Below are 27,148 nucleotides of genomic sequence, written 5' to 3'. Positions count from 1 at the left end.
ACGGAGTCCCTCCGCGGCCAACGGGGCCGTCCAACAGCAGATTGCGGGCAGCCAATGCGGAGCGCGCAGCGAGGTGGCACCAAAGTGCCGGCGACCAATGGGAGGCTCTCTCCAAGTGCCAAGGTACCAGCCTCCTGCTCGCCTCTGCGCCCAGCTGCGCTCCACTTAAGCAGCGCCACCGGACCGTCAAGGCATCCTTTTCGGCGGAGTTGCGCAGAGTGGACGGACCCTGATCGCCCCGTGGTGCGCCGCTGGACATCGTCGCCGTGCAAACAAAGGGCCAGAGAGAGAGAGAGAGACCGGGCACCTCCTGGGGGGTTACTCGCGTTCAGGGCTCGGGCAACTTAAATAGCTGCGCACCAGCGCGCACAGCAGCCAGAGGAGCGTGGGGACTTGGAGGCAGCTGCGCACCAGCGGAGCCGGGGAAGAGCATCGCCGAGAGAGCATCGCGCCGGAGGAAAAGCAGCACAAAGCCCTCTTCCGATGCCTGCCCAACTAGCCCACGGGGAGGTAAGGCGCCGCTTCCTCCTCCTTAATAATTTTTATTTTATTTTTTTAAAATGGTGAGTCGCTTTCTCTTGCCCAAGGCAACCCAGAGCGGCTGACGACTCATCCGTCCCCCTTGGTAGGTCGTTGCTGCCTGTCCCGCGGGATGGGGGTGCGTGGAGAGCTCCTTCTGCATCCGACCCCATGGCTTGGGAAGCCCGGTCCGCATCGTTTCCTGGGCAAGAGCCGAGGATCAGCATCCTTCCTGCCTGCCTGCCTGCTTCTCCCTTCCCCTCCAGCATCCCAGAGCAGCATCCCTTTCCTTTAGTGTTATTATCCTTCTTTGATGGCCGCGTCGAAAGGCCCTGCAAAAACATCCATTAAACCCCCCCCCCCCCAACCTATTCCGGTCTTTCCCCCTGCGCGCACCTCCTTAAACCAGAGGGTAAGTCGTCCCTCTCGTGTGAATAATGCAAGCCCCGCGCCGAGGTCTTGCCCTGCAGCCAGGCCTTCCACAGCCCGACCTGGTTTTTGCAACGGCTTCTGTGCGCAAGGGGGCGGAGGCGCTGCGCAATCGCTGGCGATGCGCGCCGCGGAGCGAGGCAGGGGGGCGTCACTAGCCGGGCCATTGGCAGCGGCTTTGTGATGGAGACAGTGGGGAAAGCTGGCGACTGCAGCCTTCTTTGCCTTTTCCTGGGAGCAAAGCCTGTTAAAGGCGGTGGGGTTTGCATGGGAGTAAACACGTATGCGCTGCGTTAGAGGGAGAGAACCCAGTCTCTCCAAGCCACGACTGCGCCACTGGTTGGATCTTCTTTTTCACCCGATGCCTCACTGCGGTCCTGGCAGCCCAGCTGCAGCTCCGAGTATGACAGGCTGCAGTCTCAATTTGCATTTACTTGCGAGCAAGCTCCTTTGCAACGCGCCCCCGGATTGAAACCTGCACGTTAGTTTCTCTTTGGCAGAAGAGCTTTCGGCGAAAAGGGTATCCTTGCCAGGGCTTTTAGCAAGATTATAGAATGAGCAGGTTACTCCCGGGAGGCCACCTGGCCTTTAGGAATGCGGTTTCGGCTGCCAAGTTGCCTTTAGCATGCTTGAGAGAGCATCCAGGTCATTCTCAAAAGCCGCTGACAATACCTGTCCAGTCAAAAACGGCAGGCAGCCTTTGGCGGATGGGCGGGGGGGGGGGGGGGACTGCATAGGTGCCACAGATCTACACAAGCTAAGCATCTGTGTTGTCTCAAGGCCAGGGAAAGAAAGTGGTAATACTAGCGTGTTCTTGCAGGAGTGGCCAATCTTTTATGTTACTCATAACTTGCTACAGTGCACATCTGGTTCCCTGGCTTTCAAATATCCAGGAGCCAAACCTCCTTAGGTGGTGGTCTCACATGCCCTCAGGCAATATTGTTAATAAATGTTGCTGCTAATAGAAATATTGTACATTTGACCAAAAGTTCTATGAAACACAAAAAGCTGCTTATTTTTTAAATTTTCCTCCATGCAAACTGGTTTGTTAAAAGGCAACGTGTTAGTCGTTCTGTATTCTCCAGGACCATCTTATAAAAGAACTCTCGACTCCAGTGTTCATTTCATATTCAATGCAGTAATGCTCCTTATTCAGTTCTCTTGCTTGAAATAGCCCGTCGTGTCCCAGAGGCTCAAAGCTGTTTCCAAAACACTGGTTGCCCCAATCCTAACAAATTAGACTGCAATCTCACACCCCCTAAAGCAATTACAGCACAGTACAGTACTGACTTCTCTGTAGACGTAGTTAGGACTGCAGGCCTAGTTACCATCTCAGTGACTCTCTGTATCAAACGATGTTGATTCACATTCTTCAGTGGGGTTTCCTTCCTTCCTTCCATGTGTGCATTACACAGGATTGCAGCCTAGATCTTTTTAAATTCTCCATTAGAATGAATGGGACTTAAGAAGTGTTTGACTTTGGCTATAAATTGTGTCCCTTGCAACTGACCATCGCATTGATACTATAGCAATGTTAATTGGTTTGTAGAAAAAGGTGGGAGCCTTTGGACTCTCAGACGGAATGGAAGGGTAGATCTTCCCCAATGAGCTTTCTTTGGCATTCCTGTTTGACATTTATTATGTTTTTATATGTGCTGGAAGCTGCCCAGAGTGGCTGGGGAAACCCAGCCAGATGGGCAGTGTATAAATAACATCATCATCATCATCATCATCATCATCATGACACTACCCCTTCCATCACATTTCTGTCACTCCTTGTTCCATCACCTCCCCCTTTGTTACATCATCCCTGCTTCTCCTGCATCTCTCTGAAGGCGTGACAGGGAAGCCTGTCTACTTGGGCAAGCTTGAGCCCTGATTTTTTGAAGGCTCCAAATTACACGAGCCACCCACACAAAGCAAGGAGGCTGCAACTGAAGCAATCATTCAGTTAGTGAAACGAGAACAGATAAAACAATAATAGCCGCTGTGAAACGCAGAGCGTCTAATTTGCTAACTGTTGCGCTGCAGAGTTAACAGCTTGTGGTGAATAGCCTGGCAGAATAGCCACATCTTAAACTGATGCTGTAACTGAGCTAAAGTGAGTGCCAAACATAACTCAGATTAGAGGGTTATTCCACATTTGGGGTGCCACCACAGGGAAGGCCTTCTCCTGTGTCACCGAATGGTTTCCAAAGTCACGATGATAAAAAGAGCCCATCTCAAAGATCTTAATGCCTGGCTACTGCAATGCTGTGTCAGATTTCTATGTCCCAAGCCTTTCATGGATCACACCAGAATTCTGTGATTCTGTGACACCAGAATTTCTGGATTCTGACCAGAAACATATTACAGTGGTACCTCAGGTTATGCACTTAATTCATTCTGGAGGTCTGTACTTAACCCGAAACCGTTCTTAACCTGAGGCGCGCTTTCGCTAATTGGGCCTTGCACCACAATTTCCGTTCTCATCCTGGGGCAAAGGTCTTAACCCGAGGTACTACTTCCGGGTTAGCGGAGTTTGTAACCCAAAGTGTTTGTAACCTGAGGTGTTTGTAATCTGAGGTACCACTGTATTTATTTTACGGTATGTCATTCATTTCACAAAATTTGCATGCCGCTTAATTGTAAAAAGAAAAAACACCATATTAAGGTCTGATTAACTACAATAATAATTCCCCCCTTTTTTGCAATGTACACAATATATTTTTGTTGTTGTCCTGTTTCGTTTTCCACATGGGTACTATTTCTTGTTTCTCCTGTGCGCTTGTAATTTTGTCCTTTTTATTTTTCAATAAAGAATGCATACCTATTTATATAACCGTGCATATATTCCAATCCTCTGGATATATTTAGAAAAAAGAAAAGGGAAATCCCTCAAAGGAGCTTACGGCCCTGCCTTAGCAGGGTAGCTTCCAGGCTGCGTAAGGGCACCATCCCACGCCTCTCTTCTCAGAAGTAAGCTTAGTGGGTTCAGTGGAGCTTGCTCCCAGGGAAGTGGGTGTCAGGATTACAGCGTTCATCACCCTGCAGCTTCACTGAAATGGATGAGCCGAACCGTGCCTAACTTTGGGATTAAAGCATGATGACAGGACCAGTCCTGATGCTATCACTCTCACCAGGCCAGGTTTAGAAGCCAGAAGCCGTGGGGAGACTCCTCCCAGCACCTATATGGGTTTTTGCAGCCTCCTGCAAAATGGTTCCCTCGGTCTCTATCCCTAGCAAGAAAACCTGGTTGCTAGAGGCAAGCAGTTCGTTTACCTGCCACTGCAATTAACTGCAGGCTTATTATTATTTTTTTGGAACCAGGGACTGAGGAGGAGCAGGAGGAGCCAACCTTCCTGGGTCCTCCTCGTGTGTAATTTTGGTACAGTCTGTGTAAGCTGCTTTGATTGGCGGAGGTGGCTGTGGGGTGAGGGTGAGGAGAGCACATTAGTCATTGTGGTTCTGGGCTGAGGTGATGAGGTGGAGAGATTTTAGGGGGGGGGGAGGGGCCCTCCTGCCAGTCCCAGCCCCTTTGATGCCTTCATTGTTCTGTCTCTCCCTACCGGTCAGAGGCAATAGACATAATTACAGCCAGCTCAAAAGACTATACAGGAACCTCTGTGGAGCTGTTCTGGAGTAGTCTAAAGAAAGCCAGGCTGATTTGTTTCCATTTACGAATCGCTTCCTGTCTCGAAGCTGTTAGCAATAAAAACCTCAAACAGAAGACATTAAATTATTTGCATGACATAATTATCTTTACAATTTTATTTCAGCTCCTTATTTATCTTTTCCTCGGGTTCTCTCTCTGTGTGTGTGGCCTTGCTTCTTTTAAATTTTGTTTTTCCTTTACCTTTTTATGCATGTTGCATATCGCCTCACCTTTCAAATGCCAGCTGAAAACTTTTTCTTTTCTATCATACTTATGCAGGCAATTATGAATACATTTTCCCACAACTTTCTTGACGTGGCCTTTATTGTACGGCTTCATATATTAATGCTGCAAAGTGCTCTGGTTTTCTCTCCAGTGAATGATTTATAAAGCAAACAAACGGATCATTTCATTTCCCCACTGATGACTGTTATTTCCTTCTGTGCCGAAGATTTCAATATACTGTATAGACAAACAAACAATAATTTAATATACAAAAACAATTCAAATCTAATGCAGATGCTGACTGGACTAATTTAACATGCCCATTTTCTTTCTACCGTACGGTGACTTCCAGCTAAAGTCATCATAAGGGGGCACGATATGTTATTGAACTACAGCTCCCATCATCCATTGCTGGGGCTGATGGGATTTGGAGTTCAAAACGTGCAGAAGGCACCACACTGACCATCCCTTCTCTGGTTGCTGTGAAGGCTTTAGAAGAGGAACAAACATGGTTAGGAAAAGAAGGGGAAATCAAGAGGGGAAATCTAGTACAGAGTTTCTTTGAATATGACCTATCAGGAAACTCAAGACATCCCAGGAATGAAAATCATTTATTTATTTTTTGAATTTGCATTTTATTTATGCAACGGTAAACGTTGTCATATTACATTACAGGACTTACTATAGTATAATTTCCAACATGTATACAAAAACTATATACAAATTTTATATACCGTATTTTTCGCTCTATAAGACGCACCAGACCACAAGACGCACCTAGTTTTTGGAGGAGGAAAACAAGAAAAAATATATTCTGAATCTCAGAAGCCAGAATAGCCAGAGGGATCGATGCTCAGTGAAAGCAGCAATCCCTCTTGCTGTTCTGGCTTCTGGGATAGCTGCGCAGCCTGCATTCGTTCCATAAGGCGCACAAACATTTCCCCTTACTTTTTAGGAGGGAAAAAGTGAGTCTTATAGAGCAAAAAATACGGTACCTAGAAAGAAAATGAAACAACAAAAAAAGAAAGAACAAAGAGAAAAAACAAAAACACCCCCCAAATCATATAAATACCAACACACAAGACTTCCTGTCTATCCTGTTGTATATTCCTTTTTTACAAATGAATGCACTCTTATTATTGTATATTTCTTTACATTTTATCTGATACATTCCTATATCAATATGATTGATATCAATCAATATCAGATAAGTCTTATTTCTCAACTCATTCTCACTGCAACGTCAATCAAATGCTAGCATAGATAGCGAACCTTTACTGTACAGGAATGAAAATCAAGATGAGAAACTGTTACTGTCCTCACCCTTTGTTATATACGGGGCTTTTTTCCCCTAGCCAGAGCTCACCGGAGCTCAGCTCCGGCACCTCTCTGGTGGGCACTGTTGCCATCCTAAGAGAATAAGGGGAAAATTCGTGGTAAACTCTGGCACCTCTGGGGATACGGCAAATGCTTCATGCCACTGCTCCTGGTCTGGTACCCATTACTGTGAGAAGAGGCTTAATACCGTATTTTTTGCTCAAGAGGTCTCAAGAGTAGCTTTTTGCACCATGTTAGTGCCTGCTCCCGCTTGCATTGTGATTTTCTCATGTGGGCGGGATCTCAGTGCTATTTGCCAGTCCGGAGGAGGAGGCAGCTTTGGAGAATGACTTCCCTGCTGCCAGCTGCGCCTGGCTGGAGCCTGTCTCCTGATCTCCTCTGTTCTCCACCGATCCTCTCATCAGGTCATGTCTCCTTCCTTGAAACCTTCTGATGGTGTGACGGTGCGAGTCACTTCTGAAGTAATCTATGTGGTGTCCTTTCGATCGAAGTGCCAGCAATTAGGAAGAATTAAGATCTGGAATTTAGATAAATGCTTTGTGTTGTTTATGAGAGGGAGGGTTATATCATTGATCACCTGATGCTTTATTGGGACAGTTGCATAAGGTCAAAATGGGTTGATTGGGAATAGCTACCGCTGACCTGTTTCCTTGTATGATGGCAGTCACTAGTCTGAAAGAACTGCCGCACTAAATGAAGGTTGCCATCTTGCTTATGTGTAGAAAAGAAGTGGCCGTGTGCCACGATACCTTGGTTTCTAGCCAGCTTGTTTAAATGATGATAATTACAAGCAACCAGAATTAGCAGTGGCTTCTCAACATGGCCCATCTCTGCCTGAATGTGCCTGAGGGCCCAGGAGCCATTTAGCCGCCTGTGGATTTGCCTAAGATAACAAGAGCTTTGGTTCCAATTCTTCTCTTTGTGACTTTGGTTTCCGTTTCCCTTTCTCTGCCTCTTGTGCCAGATTCCCTCAGATTTCTCCACCACCACTGCCTTCGCTCGCATGGCCCAGAATGGGGCAGCTAGCATGGAGAAGGTCCACTCCGCCCAGGATGACATCGGACCTCACAGAGAGATGACGGATGACGTTTTCGACGAGACCTATCGTGAGAAAGAAGGCCCCAAGCCGCAGAAGAGATACGTCTGGAGGAACATAATTCTCATGTCTCTCCTCCATTTAAGTGCACTGTACGCAGCTATCTGGCTCACCCCTACAGCGAAGTTTGCCACCTTGGTGTGGGGTAAGCAAAGAACGTGTTGATTTCCCTCTGAAGGAATTGCCTGCTTGTTTTGCTCTGTTTTCTGACCTCCTGCGCGATGGGATCTGCCTCTCATCGTTGCCGTGTTCAGCCTTGCTCTCAGAGGGCCTCGAGGAGAATTAATTACCACCTGTGAACACAGGAACAGGCTCCACTGGGAAGAATTGTGGTGTTTTTTTAATTAGTTCAAAAGCATATTGTAGCACACACTTAAGTTCCCTCCTCAAGGCAGCTGGAAGGCCCACCTGGAGTGCCAATACCCTCATAGCCATTAAGATACACATCCTTTCCTTCTAAAAAAAAATATTTAGTAAGCTGTTTTTTGTGTGCAAAGGCATTTTTTTTTAAAGTCCCTTTACACCTGGGCTGGTTAACCCTCTTGGGGGCAGCTCACCAGAGGTACTACGTTAGGGTCATGGCAGATGAGTCACTATTGCATACTGACAGGGAGAAGCATTGGGGAGTCAGTGCGGTGCAAACACACCAGCAGAGCCAATCTGGTGCTCCCGCTGAACCCTATTTGTTAAGTTTACTTATTGCATTTATATGTCTGCCAAGACATCCAAGGCAGTTTGAAATTTTAAAGTGTTAAGATGTCACATGCAAAAGTTAATCTTGTTGATGAGTGACTTCTGAGGATACAACTCAGAAGTCTTAGTTGGATACAACCTACAGCATGAAAGCAGGTCTGTTTGATATCTTTCAGGAAGGCTGTTCCTTCTCAGTAGAATTACAAACAGTTTTGTTTTTGATTCCGTCCCTCCACTGAACATGTGCACAGCTAAACTGTCCTAAGAGACCATGTGCTGCGCATATGTTCCTAATTAAATAGACAAAATAGTGGACTGAAGATATAAACAAAAACCGGTACAGTGGTACCTCTGGTTATGAACTTAATTTGTTCCGGAGGTCCGTTCTTAACCTGAAACCGTTCTTAACCTGAGGTACCACTTTAACTCATGGGGCCTCCTGCTGCTGCCGCCACGCGATTTCTGTTCTCATCCTGAGGTGAAGTTCTTAACCCGAGGTACTACTTCTGGGTTAACAGAATCTGTAACCTGAAGTGTTTGTAACCTGAGGTGCTTGTAACCTGAGGTACCACTGTACTCAAATCCTGACATCCATGTCATCCCCTTAAAAAGAAATGTGAAATACTCTTCAACATCCTATTTTCAACTAGAACAACAAACGTTTCGCCATGCTTGTCGAAAGCAGTGGGGCAAACAAAGCCTTTTCGAGTGGTTTGCCTCCATAAATTTGCACAAAATAGCAATTTGCTACCACTTGAGGGCATTAGACCAGCCACTGTGCAGGCCACAGAAGGCTCTCTCTCTCTCTCTCTCTCTCTCTCTCTCTCTCTCTCTCACACACACACACACACACACACACACACACCCCACAGCTGTCAACGTTTCCCCCTTTTTAAAGGGAAATTCCCTTATTCTGAATAGGATTCCTCACAAGAAAAGGGAAAAGTTGACAGCTATCACACACATACGCCTCTAAAATGGCCACTTCTTGGGTGACTTGTGAATAAACAGCATAGGAAGCAAAATAAATGCTCTCCTCCCTACAATGTGAACATTGGGGTTTCTTCTTTTTATCACCTTTGAAACTCTGCTCTTTAGAAAGCTTTAGCAGAGAGGCTGCTTTGTTTAGACTTTGCAGGGAGACGTAGCCAATTCCAGCCAAGGGTGCATCTCCACCTCAAAGTTGCATGCTTTCAAAGGGCAGTTTCAGAGAAGCTAATATTTATGGGGTGTGTCTCTTAACATTCCAGCTTTTGTTTATCTTCCTTCTGGGAAACGTCCATGCCCTCCATTTGAGAACGCTGCTGTTTTCAACGTTCTCTCCTTCTGAAATATGCGCTCCTTGTAGGAATGCGACATACAAAAATTCCCAAGATCAATGCCTGGCATCTTGAAGTAGGATTGGGGGAAGAGAACCCTGTTTATGACCCTGAAGGTTTTCTCAATGGATGAGTGAGAATGACCACTGGTCTGCTTCCTATCTCAGATGGAAAAGATGGGAAATGTATTCTGGGTGAGATGGAGTTGCAGATTGGGTGGATGAAAACCCTGTCTTTCATCTTGACATTCTGAAACTGGCAAGATAGCCTCTTCCAGGCCTCAGCCTGTTTGCCCTCGTCCCAATATCCGCCTTGCTGCATCACTGCAAAGAACAGCCGATGAACCACAAAATGCCACCCCACTTTGAATTGCCTGAGTTCTGAAAGATATGAATGTCTGATTTGTGGTAACTGGAGGACCTTTATCCTCTTTACTCTCTGATCCTCACTGTTCACATACTGCAGAATGGACTGGCTCCCGGGCATTGATTAGTACATATAATAACCAGTACATAATAACCGGTCCCTGCTTATTATCTTCTCTTTTTTATTGTAGTACATGTAGATCTTTATAGACAAAGCTATGGAGATCTTTTTTTATACTGCCATGTTTAGAATGTGATTTGACGCCGCCAGCAGCAATAATGATAACAGATTACAAGAGCTGAGTGTACCCACAGTTGATATGCAAACTGCTCTGTATGAAGCCATCAACCAGGGTGTTTGGAACTGGGCTGTAATGGGGCAATTTGCACTTTCTAATCAGGTGAACCTGTGGGGCTGCCCTCTTTAAAAAGAGGGAGGCAACCCCAAGTTACATATTTAGAACTTAAAGTGCCCAAAATGAAAGGCCTGGAAACAAGGAACAAGGGATAAATGTTCTGTTTTTGTTTCTTGTTGTTTATTTGGGTCCAGCTGACTCAGATTTTTCACAATAGAAGCCGAAATATTCGGCATCAGCTGAGTCCCCACAAAGGCCCTTTGTTCTGAACAAGGAGCCCAATTTTAAAGACAATGTTTTGGTCATTTCCCCTGAGAAGCCATTGTGCTTCGAGAACAGCACTGCCTTCTGGGTTTCAGATGTGCTAGTTATACGGTCTGTCCTCACAATTGATCCCTCTAGGTTGACTGTGTTAACAATCCTTCAGCATCAACTCAAGGCCATCGTTTCAAGCAGCCAATTTAGGAGACTAGCAGCGATATCATTACTACAAACAGTGGGAGGTGACTTTCCCTCTCACATACCCTCCAACATTTCTCTGATGAAAATAGGGACATCCTATTCCATAATAAGGGATGCGGGTGGCGCAAAACCACTGAGCCTCTTGGGTTTGCCGATCGGAAGGTCGGCTGTTCGAATCCCCGCAACGGAGTGAGCTCCCTTTGCTCTGTCCCAGCTCCTGCCAACCTAGCAGTACGAAAGCATGTCAAAGTGCAAGTAGATAAGTAGGTACCGCTCCAGCGGGAAGGTAAACGGCATTTCCGTGCACTGCTCTGGTTCGCCAGAAGCAGCTTAGTCATGCTGGCCACATGACCTGGAAGCTGTCTGCGGACAAACGCCAGCTCCCTCGCAACCCCAGTGTCGTCCGTGACCCGACTTAATGGTCAGGGGTCCCTTTACCTTTACCAGTCCATAATAATACTACTGCTAATTTTATTATTTATACCCTCCCATGTGACTGGGTTGTCCCAGTCATTCTGGGCATCTTCCAACACATATAAAAACATAATAAAACATTGAACATTAAAAAACTTCCCTGTGCCTTCAGGTGTCTTCTAAAGGTTGTTACTTATCTCCTTGGCCCGGGGGTCACATAACTCTATACCCTCCAACATTTCTCCAGTGAAAATAGGGAGATCGTACCATACCCTCCCAACAATTCTCCAACGAAAATAGGGGTGTCCTAAGGAAAAGCAGGACATTCCAGGATCAAGTCACGAACAGCGACAGCTTCTGAAAATCCAGGACTGTCCCTGGAGAATAGGGACACTTGGAGGGTCTGTAATTAGTGATTTGATTCAGAGCAGGGTTAACACCTGGGGTTCTAGGAAGCAGGGGAATTTTCAGCACTAGATGCAGTAAGGCTGTTTCTGCCCAAAGTGACTTGAGCACAATAACAGTCCCTTGCGACAGCTATGCATGCTGTCTACTCCTATGCGCAGCGCAAGATCAGGTTTTGCCAGCAGAGCGATCAGGTTTCTGAGCGTCTTCTGCTTACAGAAACTGAACTGCAGTCTTCTATTGATTCCCATATCAGGATTGGCACTGCCAGCCAAATTATGGCTTCTCTCCCCACCCCCAACCACTAGTTGCCAGCTTTTAAGGAAGCACCAAAAGCTGTATTATTTCAGCAGGTATTTGAAAAGGTCATTTTTCTCAGTTTGGCTTTTTGCTCTTCTGTTTCTGCCCTTTCTGGTTGTTTGGTTCTCCCTTTCCATTTCCCGTTTATGTTGTTTTAAGAAGTTGTTCAGTTTAAAGATGTCCAGTGTGTGTTTTTCCTAGAAAGGTGGGCTATACATTTTAATTTACATTAAAAAAAAAAGGTAATTTTGTTTTCCGCGTGAGCAGCTAAAGAAGCAGGAGAGCTGATCTAGTAACAGAGAAACTATTCGTTGGCTCAGCAGAGTTTACAATCTGTTGTTCTTGACTTATCTATGTGTAGTGCACTGGCTTTGTGGTTAATCTGTGGCTTGGTTGCTCCTTCCACAAGGCTTGCAGCACTAGACCTGCCCATAAACATTTAATGACTCTCCGTATCTTTTTAGAACTTCTGCTATTGCCTCCTTTTAATAAACTCTGCACTTGTGATGCATGCAGGAGTTGTGCAATTAACCCACCGGGATATTACAAGTATTGTTGAGGAGGGGTCCATGACTCACACGCCAAATGAAAAGCCTTGCTAGCTGGGAAATAATTGCATTTGCCCTATCAATAAGATATAATTTAGTTCTGGAAATATGTGACATCTCCGGCCCAAAGCTGCCTGGATCTCATGCAACAAATACCGCATGCCAAAAAATAATAACAATTAAGAAATCAGACGTTTGTGAAGTGGGTCTCTTGATATACCCTAAAAGATCAGACACAGATTTGCAGTGTTGGGTGAAACCTGTCTGAATGGCAATTCTTTGCCTTCTGTTTCCCTAACAAATTGAACTCCAGGTTCTTCCTTCAAATGAGTATTATTATTGTTGTTGTTTTTTTTTTAAAAAAAAATTATTAGATTTTCCACAGTGATAACACAAACCACAAAGCAAAATGATATGCAAAAACAGAAAAAGAAAAAGAAAAAAGAAGAAAGAGAGAGAAAAAGGGGGAAACAATAGATAAACAATAACAACAAACTTAATTCTTCACAAATCCAACCTTTTAAACATCTTGGTTGACTTCCTCAAATCCCTCCCTTCTGAGTTTCCTTGTAATTAAAAGTAACAGCTTTCCAATATCATTATTAAACTAAAACAATTTCCAATTATAGTCCATCTTATTCACTTTTATTAACATTCTAAAGCCCATTTATTTAGTTATAACTTAATTTAATCCTAGGCCTATTTGTTTCTTTCAAGTCATTTCTAATTTTTTTATATTACAATATTTATTCAAATAGTCCTTGAATTTCCTCCAGTCCTTATTACTGGTTTGTTTGTTTTAGCAATGCTTATGTTTGTGAGTTGCAGTGGGATAACGCTGAAGTAGGCTTCTTCCAATTCACTCTCTCAAGTCAAATCAAGTAACCTTTATTGGCACCACATAAGAAAATTCAGAATACATTCAGAATAGATAGGCCAGTGCGATCTCGTCGCCACCCCAGCGGCGCAGTCACCCACCAAGGGGCAGAAGAGGCGAGTGATCCGCCTCATCTCTGTGGGTTTCCAGCAAGGGCAGGATCCCGTAGCATAAGGTAAAGGGACACCTGACCATTAGGTCCAGTCGTGGCCGACTCTGGGGTTGCGGTGCTCATCTCACTTTACTGGTCGAGGGAGCCGGCGTACAGCTTCCGGGTCATGTGGCCAGCATGACTAAGCCGCTTCTGGCGAACCAGAGCAGCGCACGGAAACGCTGTTTACCTTCCCGCTGGAGTGGTACCTATTTATCTACTTGCACTTTGACGTGCTTTCGAACTGCTAGGTTGGCAGGAGCAGGGACCAAGCAACGGGAGCTCACCCGTCGCGGGGATTCGAGCCGCCAACCTTCTGATCAGCAAGTCCTAGGCTCTGTGGTTTAACCCACAGCGCCACCCCGTCCCTCTAGCATACGTCAGTGACAAAAAACCAAATAGAGGAACTTAGCTACTGTCTTGGTGAGCTCCTGGTCTCTCCCCTGCAATAAGAAGCACATAACCTCCGTCTCTGGTTTCCATGTTGGAATACATAGATGGTCTAGAAATTGTTGGCGGAGATCATCATACATTTAAGGGCCGTGTGAGCTAGAGTTTCCACCAGGTGGGCATCGCATGGACAGATCCTATCTCCTTCTGCCAAACTCGCAAACCTACCCCAAAGGAGGTTAGAATTGAACCTAGCCAACAAAAAGGCCCTTCTTTCTTGCAGATTAAACAAAAATTGTAAGCAATTAGGATTAAATTCCCGCGCCCAAGAGACTCAAAATTCACTCTCTCCCTTGCTTTTCTTGTTCGCAGTATTTGTTCTCTTCGTCTTGAGTGGGCTGGGAATCACAGCCGGAGCACATCGCCTTTGGAGCCACCGTTCCTACAAAGCCAGTCTGCCTCTCCGAATATTCTTGGCGATCATCAACTCCATGGCTTTCCAGGTAAGAATTATGAGATGATTAACATGGCCAGATTCCAGAATCATGGATACATGGGGAGAGGGCAGACAAGGCTACATGCCTCCTGCAGTTTGGCTAACTTGGAGTTCCGTACAAAAAAATTGGTATCTCACCCCCCTCTCTTTCCCCCAGTAACTTTTATTTCCCTTTTTCTGTACAGCGGTACCTTGGTTCTCAAACTTAATCTGTTTTGGAAGTCCGTTCCAAAACCAAAGTGTTCTAAAACCAAGGCGCACTTTCCCATAGAAAGTAATGCAAAATGGATTAATCCGTTCCAGACTTTTAAAAACAACCCCTAAAACAGCAATTTAACATGAATTTTACTATCTAACGAGACCATTGACCCATAACATGAAAGCAATAATCAATGTACTGTACTGCAAAATGAATAAGACAGTATTGTAGAGGATAAAAATTAGAAGTTTTTTTTTCTTACCTGCACTGATGATGGTCATTGTTTGGATGGGGGGCTTCTATCCATTTCCGCAGTCATGCAATCGATCAATCAGTAGCTGAACTGGCTTCCACACAGTCACAAAAACAAATTAACCAAAAAAGCCTCAAAAAGAGAAATGCAAAATAAAGAGCAAAAACAAAAGGGCCAAACTTAGTCTGTTTTGGAAGTCCATTTGACTTCCGAAATGTTCGAAAACCAAGGGGCAGCTTCTGATTGCTGCAGGCACCAATAGCCAACAGCCGCATCAGTTTGGCTTCCGAAAAATGTTCCAAAACATTCTCCTTTCCCTTCCTCCCCCACAACAAACACTCTTTGAGGTGAGCGGGGCTGAGAGACTTCAGAGAAGTGTGACTAGCCCAAGGTCACCCAGCAGCTGCATGTGGAGGAGCGGAGACGCGAACCCGGTTCCCCAGATTACGAGTCTATCGCTCTCAACCACTACACCACACTGGCTTCTTAGAGCATTGCATTCAGGGTGAATGAGTTAAGGAAGTACAGTGGTGCCTCGCAAGACGAAAATAATCCGTTCCGCGAGTCTCTTTGTCTAGCGGTTTTTTCGTCTTGTGAAGCAACCCAATTAGCGGATTAGCGCTATTAGCGGTTTAGCGGCTATTAAAGGCTTAGCGGCTTAGCGGCTAAAAGGCTATTAGCGGCTTAGAAAAAAGAGGGGAGCGAAAAAAATTGCAAGACTCGCAAGACGAAAATTCGTCTTGCGAAGCAACTCAAAAACGGAAAACCCTTTCGTCTAGCGGGTTTTTCGTCTTGCGAGGCATTCGTCTTGCGGGGCACCACTGTAGTTTTTTTATCTTCCATGTTCCTTAAAGTATTGCTGTGGAAGCGGAGGACTGTTGTCCTGCTCGAACCACGACTAATGTGTTTGCCTTTGTGTTTCATCCAGAACGACATTTACGAGTGGGCCAGAGATCACCGTGTCCACCACAAATACTCTGAAACGGATGCTGATCCCCACAACGCAAAGCGAGGCTTTTTCTTTTCTCATATCGGCTGGCTGCTGGTACGCAAGCACCCTGATGTCAAAGAGAAGGGAAAGAAACTGGATCTCTCCGACCTGAAGGCTGACAAAGTTGTGATGTTCCAAAGGAGGTGAGCAAAGGGCTCCCATTGATGTTGCTTTCTTTTTCCAGAAGATAGGAAATGGATTTGTTTGTTTGTTTGTTTACATAAACTGAAAATCAGATAAGCATTCATAGTGGAAGAACTGTAGATTCCAAATTTCCGACCTTTACAGTACAGTGGTACCTTGGTACTCGAACGGCTTGGCTCCCGAAAAATCGGCTCCTGAATGCCGCAAACCCAGAAGTGAGTGGTTTGCAAACGTTTTTCAGAAGCCGAATGTCTGACGCGGCTTATGATTGAGTGCAGCCCATCGGAAGCCGCGCCTTGGTTTTTGAACCGTTTTGCGAGTCGAATGGACTCCCCGAACGGATTACGTTTGAGAACCAAAGTACCACTGTAGTTTGAACCATTGACACCTTGGGGGTTCGAGCTAAAAATCTGATCGTGAATTGGAAATATTTAGTGCAGAGTGAAATCTTGCAGGAAAATGCAAGGGCCTACTTGAAATGGGACGTGGATGGCATTGTGGGTTAAACCACAGAGCCTAGGACTTGCCGATCAGAAGGTCGGCGGTTTGAATCCCCGCAACGGGGTGAGCTCCCATTGCTCGGTCCCTGCTCCTGCCCACCTAGCAGTTCGAAAGCACGTCAAAGTGCAAGTAGATAAATAGGTACCGCTCCGGCGGGAAGGTATACGGCGTTTCTGTGCGCTGCTCTGGTTTGCCAGAAGCGGCTTAGTCATGCTGGCCACATGACCCGGAAGCTGTACGCCGGCTCCCTCGGCCAATAAAGCGAGATGAGCGCCGCAACCCCAGAGTCAGTCACGACTGGACCTAATGGTCAGGGGTCCCTTTACCTTTACTCGAAATGGAGCTTTTTCAAACGTTGGCATTCTAACGTGATCCCCTACAAAGAGCTCAAAATATGTTGACTTCAATGCATGTATCTTTCTTCCCAGGCATTATAAAACCTCTGTGGTGATCATGTGCTTCATTTTCCCTACTGTCGTGCCTTGGTACTTCTGGGGGGAGACGTATCACACCAGCTTCTTCATGGCTGCCATCCTCCGCTATGCCTTAATCCTCAACGCCACCTGGCTGGTGAACAGTGCGGCACACATGTATGGCAACCGGCCGTATGATAAGAACATCAACCCCAGAGAGAACCACTTTGTCGTACTTGGAGCCCTAGGTATGTAAAGGGGAAGATGTTGGGGTTTGGGGGAAGGGAGGGTCTGTTGTCGCCTTGCTCCCACCACAGTTGGTGTGTATTTTGGTTAGCAAGGTTATTTTGCCTTCTTTTTGACCCATGTTCGGATCTGCAGGAAGTTTCGCCTGCTTTCCATCCCTGGTTTCCCCGCTGTGCCCACATCCTGTTTCACTTTCCTCGTTCATGAGAAGTCATCCTGTTGCCATTGACTTTCACACAGGTAGCCATAGCTTCTGGGGAGAGCATCCAGGCGTCTCTACCACCTTTTCAAAGAGGCCATCTCTAGAGAGGTTCTCATGGGGAAATTATATTTCTCAAGGGCTGCATAAGACCTTCATTCCAGCATGCTACCAGCAGAGGGGATGGACTGGAGCACTGCTTCTAACTTCAGAAAGTTGATGGTGAAATGAAGTCTGGCAGGCTTGAAAATAAGCAGAGTTATTTGCTGTGTGCGTGCACATTTAATTTTCCGAGCCCAGGAGAAGCTGTCCAACTTCAGCCACCTTCTAAGATTTTTTGCTGAATGTATATGCCCATATCACAAATACCGACTCCTTGGCCATTTGTCGGTTTCAATCTAGGAGAGAGTTTTTTCTCTCCCCACTCCACTGTCCTGGGTGTCCTTGTTGCAGCAATCTCCTCCCCTGAACATCCTTCTCCCCTTTATCTGAACACCTTAGTCATCCTGACAGCGGTGAGAAGGCATGTTGGAAGTCAGGCACAGAAGCAAAGAATTCTTCCTGGCTCAGGTTTTAATCCCAAGATGGAGAAGAATTTCAGCGCCTCTAAAACTCACTTCTCCTTTGAGATGGGATTCTGTGAACCTCAGTTTAATTTCTGATCCCAGCCTCTCCTCTACCTTTTAACTGAGGCGAGACCTGTTTCACATTGACTTTGAAGCCTAAGTGAAAAGCAGTGCACGGTCATCCAGATTCAGCTTTTGTTACAGACCATAATAGATACCAGGGACGCGGGTGGCGCTGTGGGTAAAAGCCTCAGCGCCTAGGGCTTGCCGATCGAAAGGTTGGCAGTTCGAATCCCCGCGGCGGGGTGCGCTCCCGTTGTTCGGTCCCAGCGCCTGCCAACCTAGCAGTTCGAAAGCACTCCCAGGTGCAAGTAGATAAATAGGGACCGCTTACAAGCGGGAAGGTAAATGGCGTTTCCGTGTGCAGCTCTGGCTCGCTAGAGCAGCGATGTCACACTGGCCACGTGACCCGGAAGTGTCTCTGGACAGCGCTGGCCCCCGGGCTCTTGAGTGAGATGGGCGCACAACCCTAGAGTCTGTCAAGACTGGCCCGTACGGGCAGGGGTACCTTTACCTTTATAATAGATACCATTATTAGTATTTAAGCATGGCAGAACACCATTTTAATAATACAGTGCCAACAGGAACTTTATAGAGGTAGGCTAGAGGAAAACGTTCTCCTACTCTGTGTAGCTGGCATACACACACACACACACACACACACACACACAAATCCAAATTGTGAAGAGGGGAAAAAATGTATATAAAATTGTACTGACCATTTTTATCTGCCACAAAAAATGTTTGTTTGTCATCCTGTTTTGCATGCTGCTTTATTTAGCTGGGAGGCATTGTTCTGAAAGCAAATATTGCAGTTTTGGGTAAGTGTTGTGGAGAAAGGTTAACGGTTTTTGAGGCCACAGAGTTGGAATGCATTTCTACTCCTGCACACTGGATTATTGACGTTAGTACAGGAGCAGAAAAGCGATTTTAGGAATCTGAAACGTGGATCAGACAGTAGATCCACAGTAGATTTCTGTGGATTTAGACATCATGAACAGGAATTCTGCCTTATGCCAGAATTTGATCTGAACATCCAATTCTTGCAAGTTTAGAAGGCCCCTGAAATAAATTGATATTGCTTCCGGCAAGTTCCTAGACTTGGAATGGCATTATTCCTATCTGGTGTGAGGGTCACGAAAAGGGTTTGAATTAATGCTCCAGTCTTATGCACTGATCCAATATTTTGTGCTTCAGAAGTTTCGTAGGAGGTGCTAATCGCTGAACATTCAGGAGCAAAATGGTCAGTTGTTCCCAGTGGTACAACATACTGTAGGTAGATCACCCTATACGTATCTGCTTGTTCACTCCTTGGAAATAGCCTTAACGCCTCGCCACAGTGAGATGGGCCAAACCACCTGTCATTTCTCTGCCTTACGTTTCTAAGGAAGGAAACTGCAGAACACTTTGCTGCAGTTTGGTGGGTTGATTTGAGGCCGTTGCATACCTTCCAACATTTCTCTGGTGAAAATAGAGATGTCCTAAGGAAAAGCGGGACATTCCGGGATCAAACCAGAAACCAGGACTGCTCCTGTAAACCTGGGACTGTCCCTGGAAAATAGGGACACTTGGAGGGTCTGCCATTGGTGTGGTACACTGGGGACCAGTTACTCTGAAGAGGACATTCTCCTTCATTCAGTCTCCATCAGCATCCCTAGAGAGTTTTATCGTTGCCATTTCCCACTTGACATAGTTTGGTCTCTCTGAAGATGTCTGCGGTAATTATCTCCTTGCCACATACGAATTGTTCCTTTGCACATTCAATGGGAGCTTATTATTGCAGTTCCAGTGATTATGCAACAAGCCCCACAGATTATTATCCTTAATCCCCTTGCCTCCCCTGTGTTGGTTTTAAGTTGCAATTATTCTCAGGCCACCTAGCCTGCCTTTTGCTGTTCCACGTACACTGACGACATTCCCCTCCCACTGGTTTCTCCCTTCTTGTGTGCGATGGCTGTCCCATGATTCCTCAGAAGGGTGATGTGACCCAACCTTTCCTTCTGATTCTTTCGGTGCCAGAGAGCAGAAGTTACTTCATTAGTTGCTTATAATGGGGCCTCTGTGGATTTTTTCCCGCCAGAACTTTCCGGAACTCTCAGGTGGGCGCCATTATAAAAGAACAAGGGAGCTCTGGTATCTCTTTTTTTCTAGAAAAAAATATGCATGGGGTGCCTCCAATTCTGGATCCTTTTCCAGGATCATTCACCAAGAAGCTAATCTAGGCTTAATATCAAAATAGTGTGGCAGTGGCAGTGGAAATGGTTGTTCAAATGTGGCAGTGGAAATGGTAGTTCAAATGGTAGCTCCAGCAGTAAGTTAACAGTTAAAGGCTTCCTGCAGCAAACATTTCTTGAATACATACTCACACTCAGTCATAAAGGACGTTGTTTTTACTCATCAAGCAAACTAAAGAAACTTAAAATTTACTCACTGGAGTCGACTGCTTTCCAGAACGTAGTTCCCAAATAAAGACACTACTTGGGCGCTTATGATTTCTCCTCCTTTCTCTCTCTCTCCCCAGGCGAAGGTTTCCACAACTACCACCATACTTTCCCCTATGATTACTCGACCAGTGAATTTGGCTTGAACTGGAACATCACAACAGCTTTCATTGATCTTATGTGTTACCTGGGCTTGGCCACGGACTGCAAGCGAGTGTCAAAGGAGACCATCATGGCCCGGAAAATTCGGACTGGTGATGGTAGCCACAAAACTGGCTGAAGGTCTGCTCTCCTCCGTCTCCTTTCCTCCCTTCCTTCTCTTTCAAATAACCTGGGCATATGTTTAATGTTCTGCTTACTAATTACAAAGCAATGCTTTCAGGATTCTCAAGGCGATGACTCTAACCCATTCCAGTACTATGTTTTGAAATGATGTATTCAAGACCTGTAACTTTTACAGGGGACACCTCTCTCTCTCTCTCTCTCTCTCTCTCTCTCTCTCTCTCTCTCCTTTTGTTTTTCCTGTGTTCTCTCGCTTGCTTTCATTAAAAGCTGGTAGAACACCCAACAAACTTCCCTGCAACTGATTGGAGGGACTGAGCCAACGGAGTTTCACCAATGTAGGGACTCCGTTTGCAATTATGTGTGTTTGGGTCAGCTGTCCCTCTCCCTGGTTCTTGAGGCTGGTTCTTTGATGAGTGGAGGGAGATTTGTCCTATCTCTTGTTCTTGTAGAGAAACCTGAGTCTAACCCCTTGGGCCAGGGGTTCTGAAATCTGGAGAAAGTAGAAAGAGTGGGTTTGCTATTGCAGAGGTTAGAGGGCAGGGATGGAAAGCGAAAGGAGAATGTGTTTTGTAAGGGTTGCAAAGAAGCCTGCTGGTTAGTCCCAGAATTAGGGGTTGGTTTTCTTAACTGGAGCTGAGTGATTCTTCTACCTCTGCCCATGTTCTAGTGTCATGGAACTGCTCTTTTCCTGAGCCTGGGCGCTACTTTAGAAACCTGTGCAGGATTATGAGATTCTTATGTAGGAAAACTACACAAGGAGCTGGTTGCTGGATGGCTCTGGAACAGATTTGGCTGTGAACGGGTTCCGAGTGGGGAAATGGGCATGTTTTGAGGGTGGAAACGAGTGCACCAAAGCAACACTTCCCGACAGGAAAGAGGAAATTGGAGGTACTGGAAGGGTTTGAACCAAAGGTGTGTCATAGACCCAAGTTGGTTTTTGTGTGTGTGTGTGCTGGAAGAGTATATTTCAATTTGGACGCAGGACAGTGTGTTTGTTGGTGTAGGTAAAAACAGATTGTTTTCATTCTGCAAAATACGGCAGCTGGTGTCCACACACTGATCCCTGGAAGGATCAAGTAAGGGCTGAAATCAAAGGGCCAAGAAAGAAGTATAGTCCCTGTTCAGGGAGCTTTATACTGTTCTTGAGACACCAGGGCAGCATTAGGTGTCAAAATTTTGCACGCCCTAACAATTTTGCAACCGCCCCGTGGCCCACCCACCCCTGCTATGCCACTGCTTTCTACACAGGTTCTTTGCAGGAGAGCTTGTGAAAGAAGAGAGCGAGAGAGGCCACTTTTGCAATCCATAGGAAAGCTGCTTTCAAAGGAGGGAGGTGTTTGCACATCCATTATACACAGATTTCTAACAGGGTGACAAAGACTACAGCATTCACACACTTGATTTGATTATCTGCTACTGGTGAGAGGAGGGGGCATTTGCAGTGATGAGTGTCACATGGCCAAGAAGAGCACATCTCCTGTAACCATTCTGCACTAAGGAGAGGATATTTTGGCAGACGCTGTTGGTTTAATTTTTGAATCTATGTAGGTTTGGCATATGTCTGGAATTCCAAGGACAGAATTAGTGTTTGGGGGGAATTTTGTGAAAATGACAAAATGTCCAGGTTTTGGAAACTTGCCCCCCCAGCAGCTCAACAACTTTCCCCAGAAAGCAACCCTAATTTATGTGTTGCATTAGTTTTCCTCTTTAGTGCAGCTCTTTCTGCCATGCCAAGAAGTTTCACTGCAGTGAAATTTCCCTTCCTATCATCTAGCCACCTTAATGGGGATGTATTGTGTTTCGAGTAACGTGAAACGTTAGCTCAGATGCAACCTATTGATAATTCATATAAAATATCAGCAGAAAGGGTAAGAGAGAAGCTGATTCTGACTCCACGCAGAGTTGTAGTGCAAGTTGTTTCCAATTCTCCTCTCCAGGAAGGGAACAACGACCCACTGCCTAGCTAGCTACCGGTAGCTCTGCTTACTCAGATTGGATGTGTATAGGATCTTGACTAATCCCCTCCATGCCAGAGTTTGCAGCAGCTGTCCTCTGAATTGTTCTGCACTGCCCAGCTGTCAGCTGATTTACATTTGAATTACTCATCAGTTAGCACTCAGGCTCAGCAAAAAGATAAATCCAGCTCAACAGAAAAGCACATTGCAGACAGGACAGCTAAAGCAGGCCCTGATCTAGGGAGAGGACGTTCTTTTCTCTGCTATATTGCAAAATCCGGTTCCTGAGATTAAAGGCTGCAATCGTACACCTGCTGACTTGGGCGTAAGCGTGGCTGGACTCTGTGGGACTTGTTTAGAATCATAGCATCCGACTGCCTGCAATGCAGGAATCTCTCCCTGTTCCAGTTAGGATTTCACAGTGAAGGCCCCCAAACCAACCCCTTTCTGTTCCTCCGTAGCACCAGGGCACATGCCTGTCTCCTTCCCCATGACCCAAATGTTCAAACTCCCATCAATATGACAGCTTCTTGGCCCCCCTGCTCCTTGTCGTTCACCAGGAAAGGCTTCCGGTTTCTGAGCTTCCCAGGAACATCTGGCTGACCTCTGTTGTCTGCCTGATTCATCAGTCCTCTTCTTATGAATAACCTTTTATTAGGAAGTGGAAGTTCCTGCCAAAGCAGCTTGACACCAGGGGTGATTTCTTATTTTTTATATTTTTGGCCTCAAGAGAAATTATGAGTGTAGCAACCCATAGTTATCTAAAGACCAGTTTTGCCACCCGAGGCACTTCATCATTTTTAAAGAGAGCAATACAAGGAAGTGTTGAAAAGAAAAGCCGCTGTGGACTTTTTCTGCTTTCGCTTCACCAGTTTGGTATGTGGAGAGGCTATGACTTCAAGCAGGCTTTACTCTCTTCAAGCAGGTTTTACTTCAATTTCCTCCCTGCCTCCCTTGGCTTAAAGAGTGTCTGGGGAGATGAGATGCAAAAGGAGTGGAGGGAAACAGAGTTTTGTAGAGGACCGCCTAGGGTCTGTCTCTTCACACGTGGAATTTTTGGTGTATTCCTGACATTAAGTCCACACCAGTGTTCTAAATTAGCCAGGCTCATTTTGCACCTGACTATCGACCACTTGAGACCAAGCGAAGATGCCTGGGTGTCAGGAGGGTGCCTGATATCTCCACCATCTGGAGGTGTGTGCCTGAGGATCATTGGATCTAGACCAGTGGCTCTCAACCTGTGGATCCCCAGATGTTGTTGGACTACAACTCCCATCATCCCTGAGCTCTGGCCTTGTTAGCTAGGGGTGATGGGAGTTGTAGTTCAACGACATCTGGGGACCCACAGGTTGAGAAAGGCTGATCTAGACTGTTTTCACACACTAATACCCCACCCTGTAGAATTTTGCCACTTACATTTTACTGGCACAATTGGAACTAATTTCAGGAACCAAAATGCTTTCTCTGTGTGGCCTGAGCAGGAGCAGTGAACAATGTTCTAGTTAATTGTTGTCGCTTGTCTTCCCACTGCCCTGCTCAAAAGTTGTGAAGAATATTCTTACGTTATGAATGGTCCATGTCACCATTGAGAAAGAGAGGTAGGAACAGGCCGATAGATTTGTGGAACATCCCTGGCTCAAGTGACTTTTCTTCCTTAAGTTCTCAAAGTTCTTAACCTGGCTCGAGGTTGTCATCTAAACTAGCCAGATGTTTAACTGAGAATCAATCACAGTCCATCATTTGAAAAATAAGACTTTAGAGCAGTCTTGCCCCCAAATGGCAACTAGACATTCTGCTTTGGCAACTGTAACTTTGGTTTAAGGGGAGCCATTTGGCCCTAGCTTATATATCTGAGTTTCTAATACTGGTAGACACCTAAAACTGCAGAACCTGATTCTTTGTTCAGGTACGCTTGCCAGGTGACTAGAAATACGCTTAGTGGCAACTTGAGGTTCCTGTTGAGTGCTGGGCTAAGCAGCCATCACTCTCGTGAGAATAGTTCAGGAGAAGTTCACAGACTGGGGTTTCCCCTTTCCTCGCCCCTAATTTTCACTGACTCTGACATAGGATAAACAACAAAAAAAATTCCTTCCAGTAGCACCTTAAAGACCAACTAAGTTAGTTCTTGGTATGAGCTTTCGTGTGCATGCACACTTCTTCAGATACCATAGGATGGTTTGGAATATAGCAGTATCTGACATAGGATGTTTGGAATATAGCAGTATTGGTTTGCACACCGTTTCACATTCCTGAATCCATTGTTCGGCCATCGCAACGAGCTTGGCTATGACCAACAGCAGCCATCCCAAGTCGTTAGGTGGCCTCAGTCATAGTGCTAGGTCGGTGCGATTTCTGAAGGCTTATCCTTGCTCCTACTTGTACCTGGAAGACACTGGGGCCAGTAATAAATTAAGAACTAAATTATCCTCCTAGCAGGGTCACCTGCACAGCACAGCCTCCCTAAGTGATGCTCCCCTTGTGGCCATCAGAACTGTGTGTTCTCTCACAGAAGGAAACAAGTGCTATCGACTCAGGTGTTGAGATTGCAAACTTGATACGGGCCTAGCGTATCCAAAACGTTGGGATGTGGGATGAAAACGTAAGCAACCAAACAGTTCCCATTTGGGTCCAGACACTTTGCGGGGGCGGGGGGGGGGGGTAAACGGACAAGTATTTTGATGTGCCTTAAGCTTTTCTTGAACATACATAGGAAGTATCAAGAGCTCTTCGCAGTATTTTATTTTCACCTGTGCTAAATTATTTTTATGTTAATTATTCATCTGCGTTGAATTGTGGGCACAGATGCGTTTTTGTTTTTTTTAATGTACTTGGTTAATCTTCTGTTAAGTTAAGGAATAGTTAGATCACTTAAAAATAAAGCCTTTTTTTGCTTCTCCTTTTTTTGTGTGGTGCACATTTTATCTAGGATGCATTCTCTAGAACAGTGTTTCCCAACCGGTGTTCCGCGGCACACTAGTGTGCCGCGAGACGTTGCCTGGTGTGCCGCGGGAAAAATTGGCGGGGGGGGGGGGGGAATAAAGGGGAAAAAAATTATTCCCCCACCGCCAGGCGTGGGGCTGGGGCGGGGGAAGCCCGAGCTTCCCCCTCCCCCAGAACGGGACCCAGAGCCATGCCGAAGCTGCGCGCAGCTTTGGCATCGCTCTGGGAGCTTGCGGGGCTGGGGGAGGAGGAAGCCCTCCGCCAGCCTCCAAACCATGTCGGGAGACAGCGGGATGGCGCGCTGCGCCTCTCCCGCTGTCCCCCGAGTTTGCAGGGCTGGCGATGGGGAGGAGCAGGCTTCTCCCCCCGCCAGCCTTCCAGCCAAGTCGGGGGGCAGCGGCAAGGGCGCGCTGCGCCTCTCCCGCTGTCCCCCGAGTTTGCGGGGCTGGCGATGGGGAGGAGCAGGCTTCTCCCCCCGCCAGCCTTCCAGCCAAGTCGGGGGGCAGCGGCAAGGGCGCGCTGCCTTTCTCCGCTCTCCCGGGAAGGCAGGCAGGGGGGAGCAAAGGCTTTCGCCCCCGCCCGCCTTCAGAAGAGGTCAAGGACCTTCAAAAGCCATCCGGGACAGCGGAGAAACGCGCTGCCTTTCTCCGCTCTCCCGGGAAGGCAGGCAGGGGGGAGCAAAGACTTTCGCCCCCGCCCACCTTCAGAAGAGGTCCAGGACCTCTTCTGAATGCGGGCGGGGGGCGAAAATCTTTGTCCCCCCTGCCTGCCTTCCCAGGGGCTTTTAAATCGCCCCGGACAGCGGAGAAGTCCTCCGCTGTCCCGGGCGATTTTAAAATGCCGCCCGCCAGCATTTTAAGATTGCCCCGGACAGCAGAGAAGTCCTCCGCTGTCCCGGGTTTTTTTAAAATGCTGGGGGTGGGAAGAAAAGCCCTTGTCCCCCCCCCCCCCCAGCCTTCAGAAGAGGTCGGGGGACAGACTGTCCCCGGACCTGGTCTGAAGGCGGTTTCCCTAGGAACGCATTAATTGATTTTCAATGCATTCCTATGGGAAAACGTGCATCGCAAGACGAAAAACTCGCAAGACGAAGAGACTTGCGGAACGAATTAATTTCGTCTTGCGAGGCACCACTGTATCCGGAGAGGCGGCCTTCAGGCGAGTTTTAATTTTAATTTTCCTTCTCCCACTTAATGCCCCACGCTCGCCCGAGCAGCTTGCAGTCCTCGGTAACCACGGCAACCCGAGGGAGGGGAGGGAACAGGGAAGTCGAGGGCGGCGGCGAGCCGCGATGACGTCAGTGGGCCGCGCCGCCTCGCCCTGGCACAGTGTGAGAGCCCCGGCTAGTGGTGTGAGCTTCAGAATAAGTGGGATCGCGTGCGCGAGACCGAGATCGCGGGTAAGGAGCTCAGCCCTGGGCAGGAGGAAGCGGGGCCGCGCGTGCGGGCCACATCCCCACAGAGAGCGAGCCTCCCCCGGCCCACCACTCCGGGCAGGTCCACTCGCATGAGGGGGCGGCGATGGCAACGGCCGGCAGCTTGCCTGCAATGCCATCCCTCGAGCAGGCGAGGAGCCCGGAGGCTACCAGATGCGAGTCCTCTTTCCCACCCTGCTCGGGAGTCCAGAGCACTTGGTCGCATTCAGGATCTAGAGTGGGGAAGCGGGGCTTGTGTCTGGGCTGGACACATTGGGCTGCCTGTGCCGCTCGACCTGCGGGGAGAAATCAGGGTGGGAGTCACGACCGTGAGGCAGGGCTGCCAAGTGTGGCAGAAGAGGACACGGCCGTCGCACCTGTCCTTAGGTAGGAGCTTCTTCCGTGTCGACCTGCTGCCCTAAAGTCTTGGCTTTTTTCTTGGCTTTTTGGCGGTTGGCACAGAAGGAAGGCAAGGGGGAGGGAAAAAATTGAAACTTACACTTTCGTGCGTCCCTCCCGGCGTGACG

General features: G+C 47.0%; 1 protein-coding gene across 1 annotated transcript; it reads left to right on the top strand.

The window, feature by feature from the left end:
• SCD (stearoyl-CoA desaturase) lies at positions 1–25,165 on the top strand. Its single transcript, XM_028728958.2, has 6 exons — positions 1–510; positions 7,110–7,386; positions 13,894–14,024; positions 15,398–15,603; positions 16,534–16,766; positions 20,111–25,165. Exons 1-6 carry the CDS (start codon positions 484–486, stop codon positions 20,308–20,310), a joined length of 1,074 nt encoding a protein of 357 aa, XP_028584791.2. The 5' UTR covers positions 1–483; the 3' UTR covers positions 20,311–25,165.
• The last annotated feature ends 1,983 nt before the right edge of the window (positions 25,166–27,148 follow it).

This window comes from Podarcis muralis, chromosome 6, assembly GCF_964188315.1.
Source record: "Podarcis muralis chromosome 6, rPodMur119.hap1.1, whole genome shotgun sequence".
In the NCBI taxonomy this organism is placed as follows: Eukaryota; Metazoa; Chordata; class Lepidosauria; order Squamata; family Lacertidae; genus Podarcis; species Podarcis muralis.
Note: the sequence above shows the minus strand (reverse complement) of the source record. Positions and strands in the feature narration are given on the sequence as shown.

Excerpts from the sequence above, each read along its gene's own strand:
- SCD (XM_028728958.2), top strand. The coding sequence starts at position 484 with ATGCCTGCCCAACTAGCCCACGGGGAG. Across the intron at positions 511-7,109 it reads CCCAACTAGCCCACGGGGAG|ATTCCCTCAGATTTCTCCAC; the intron begins GTAAGGCGCCGC and ends CTCTTGTGCCAG. Across the intron at positions 16,767-20,110 it reads TGTCGTACTTGGAGCCCTAG|GCGAAGGTTTCCACAACTAC; the intron begins GTATGTAAAGGG and ends CTCTCTCCCCAG.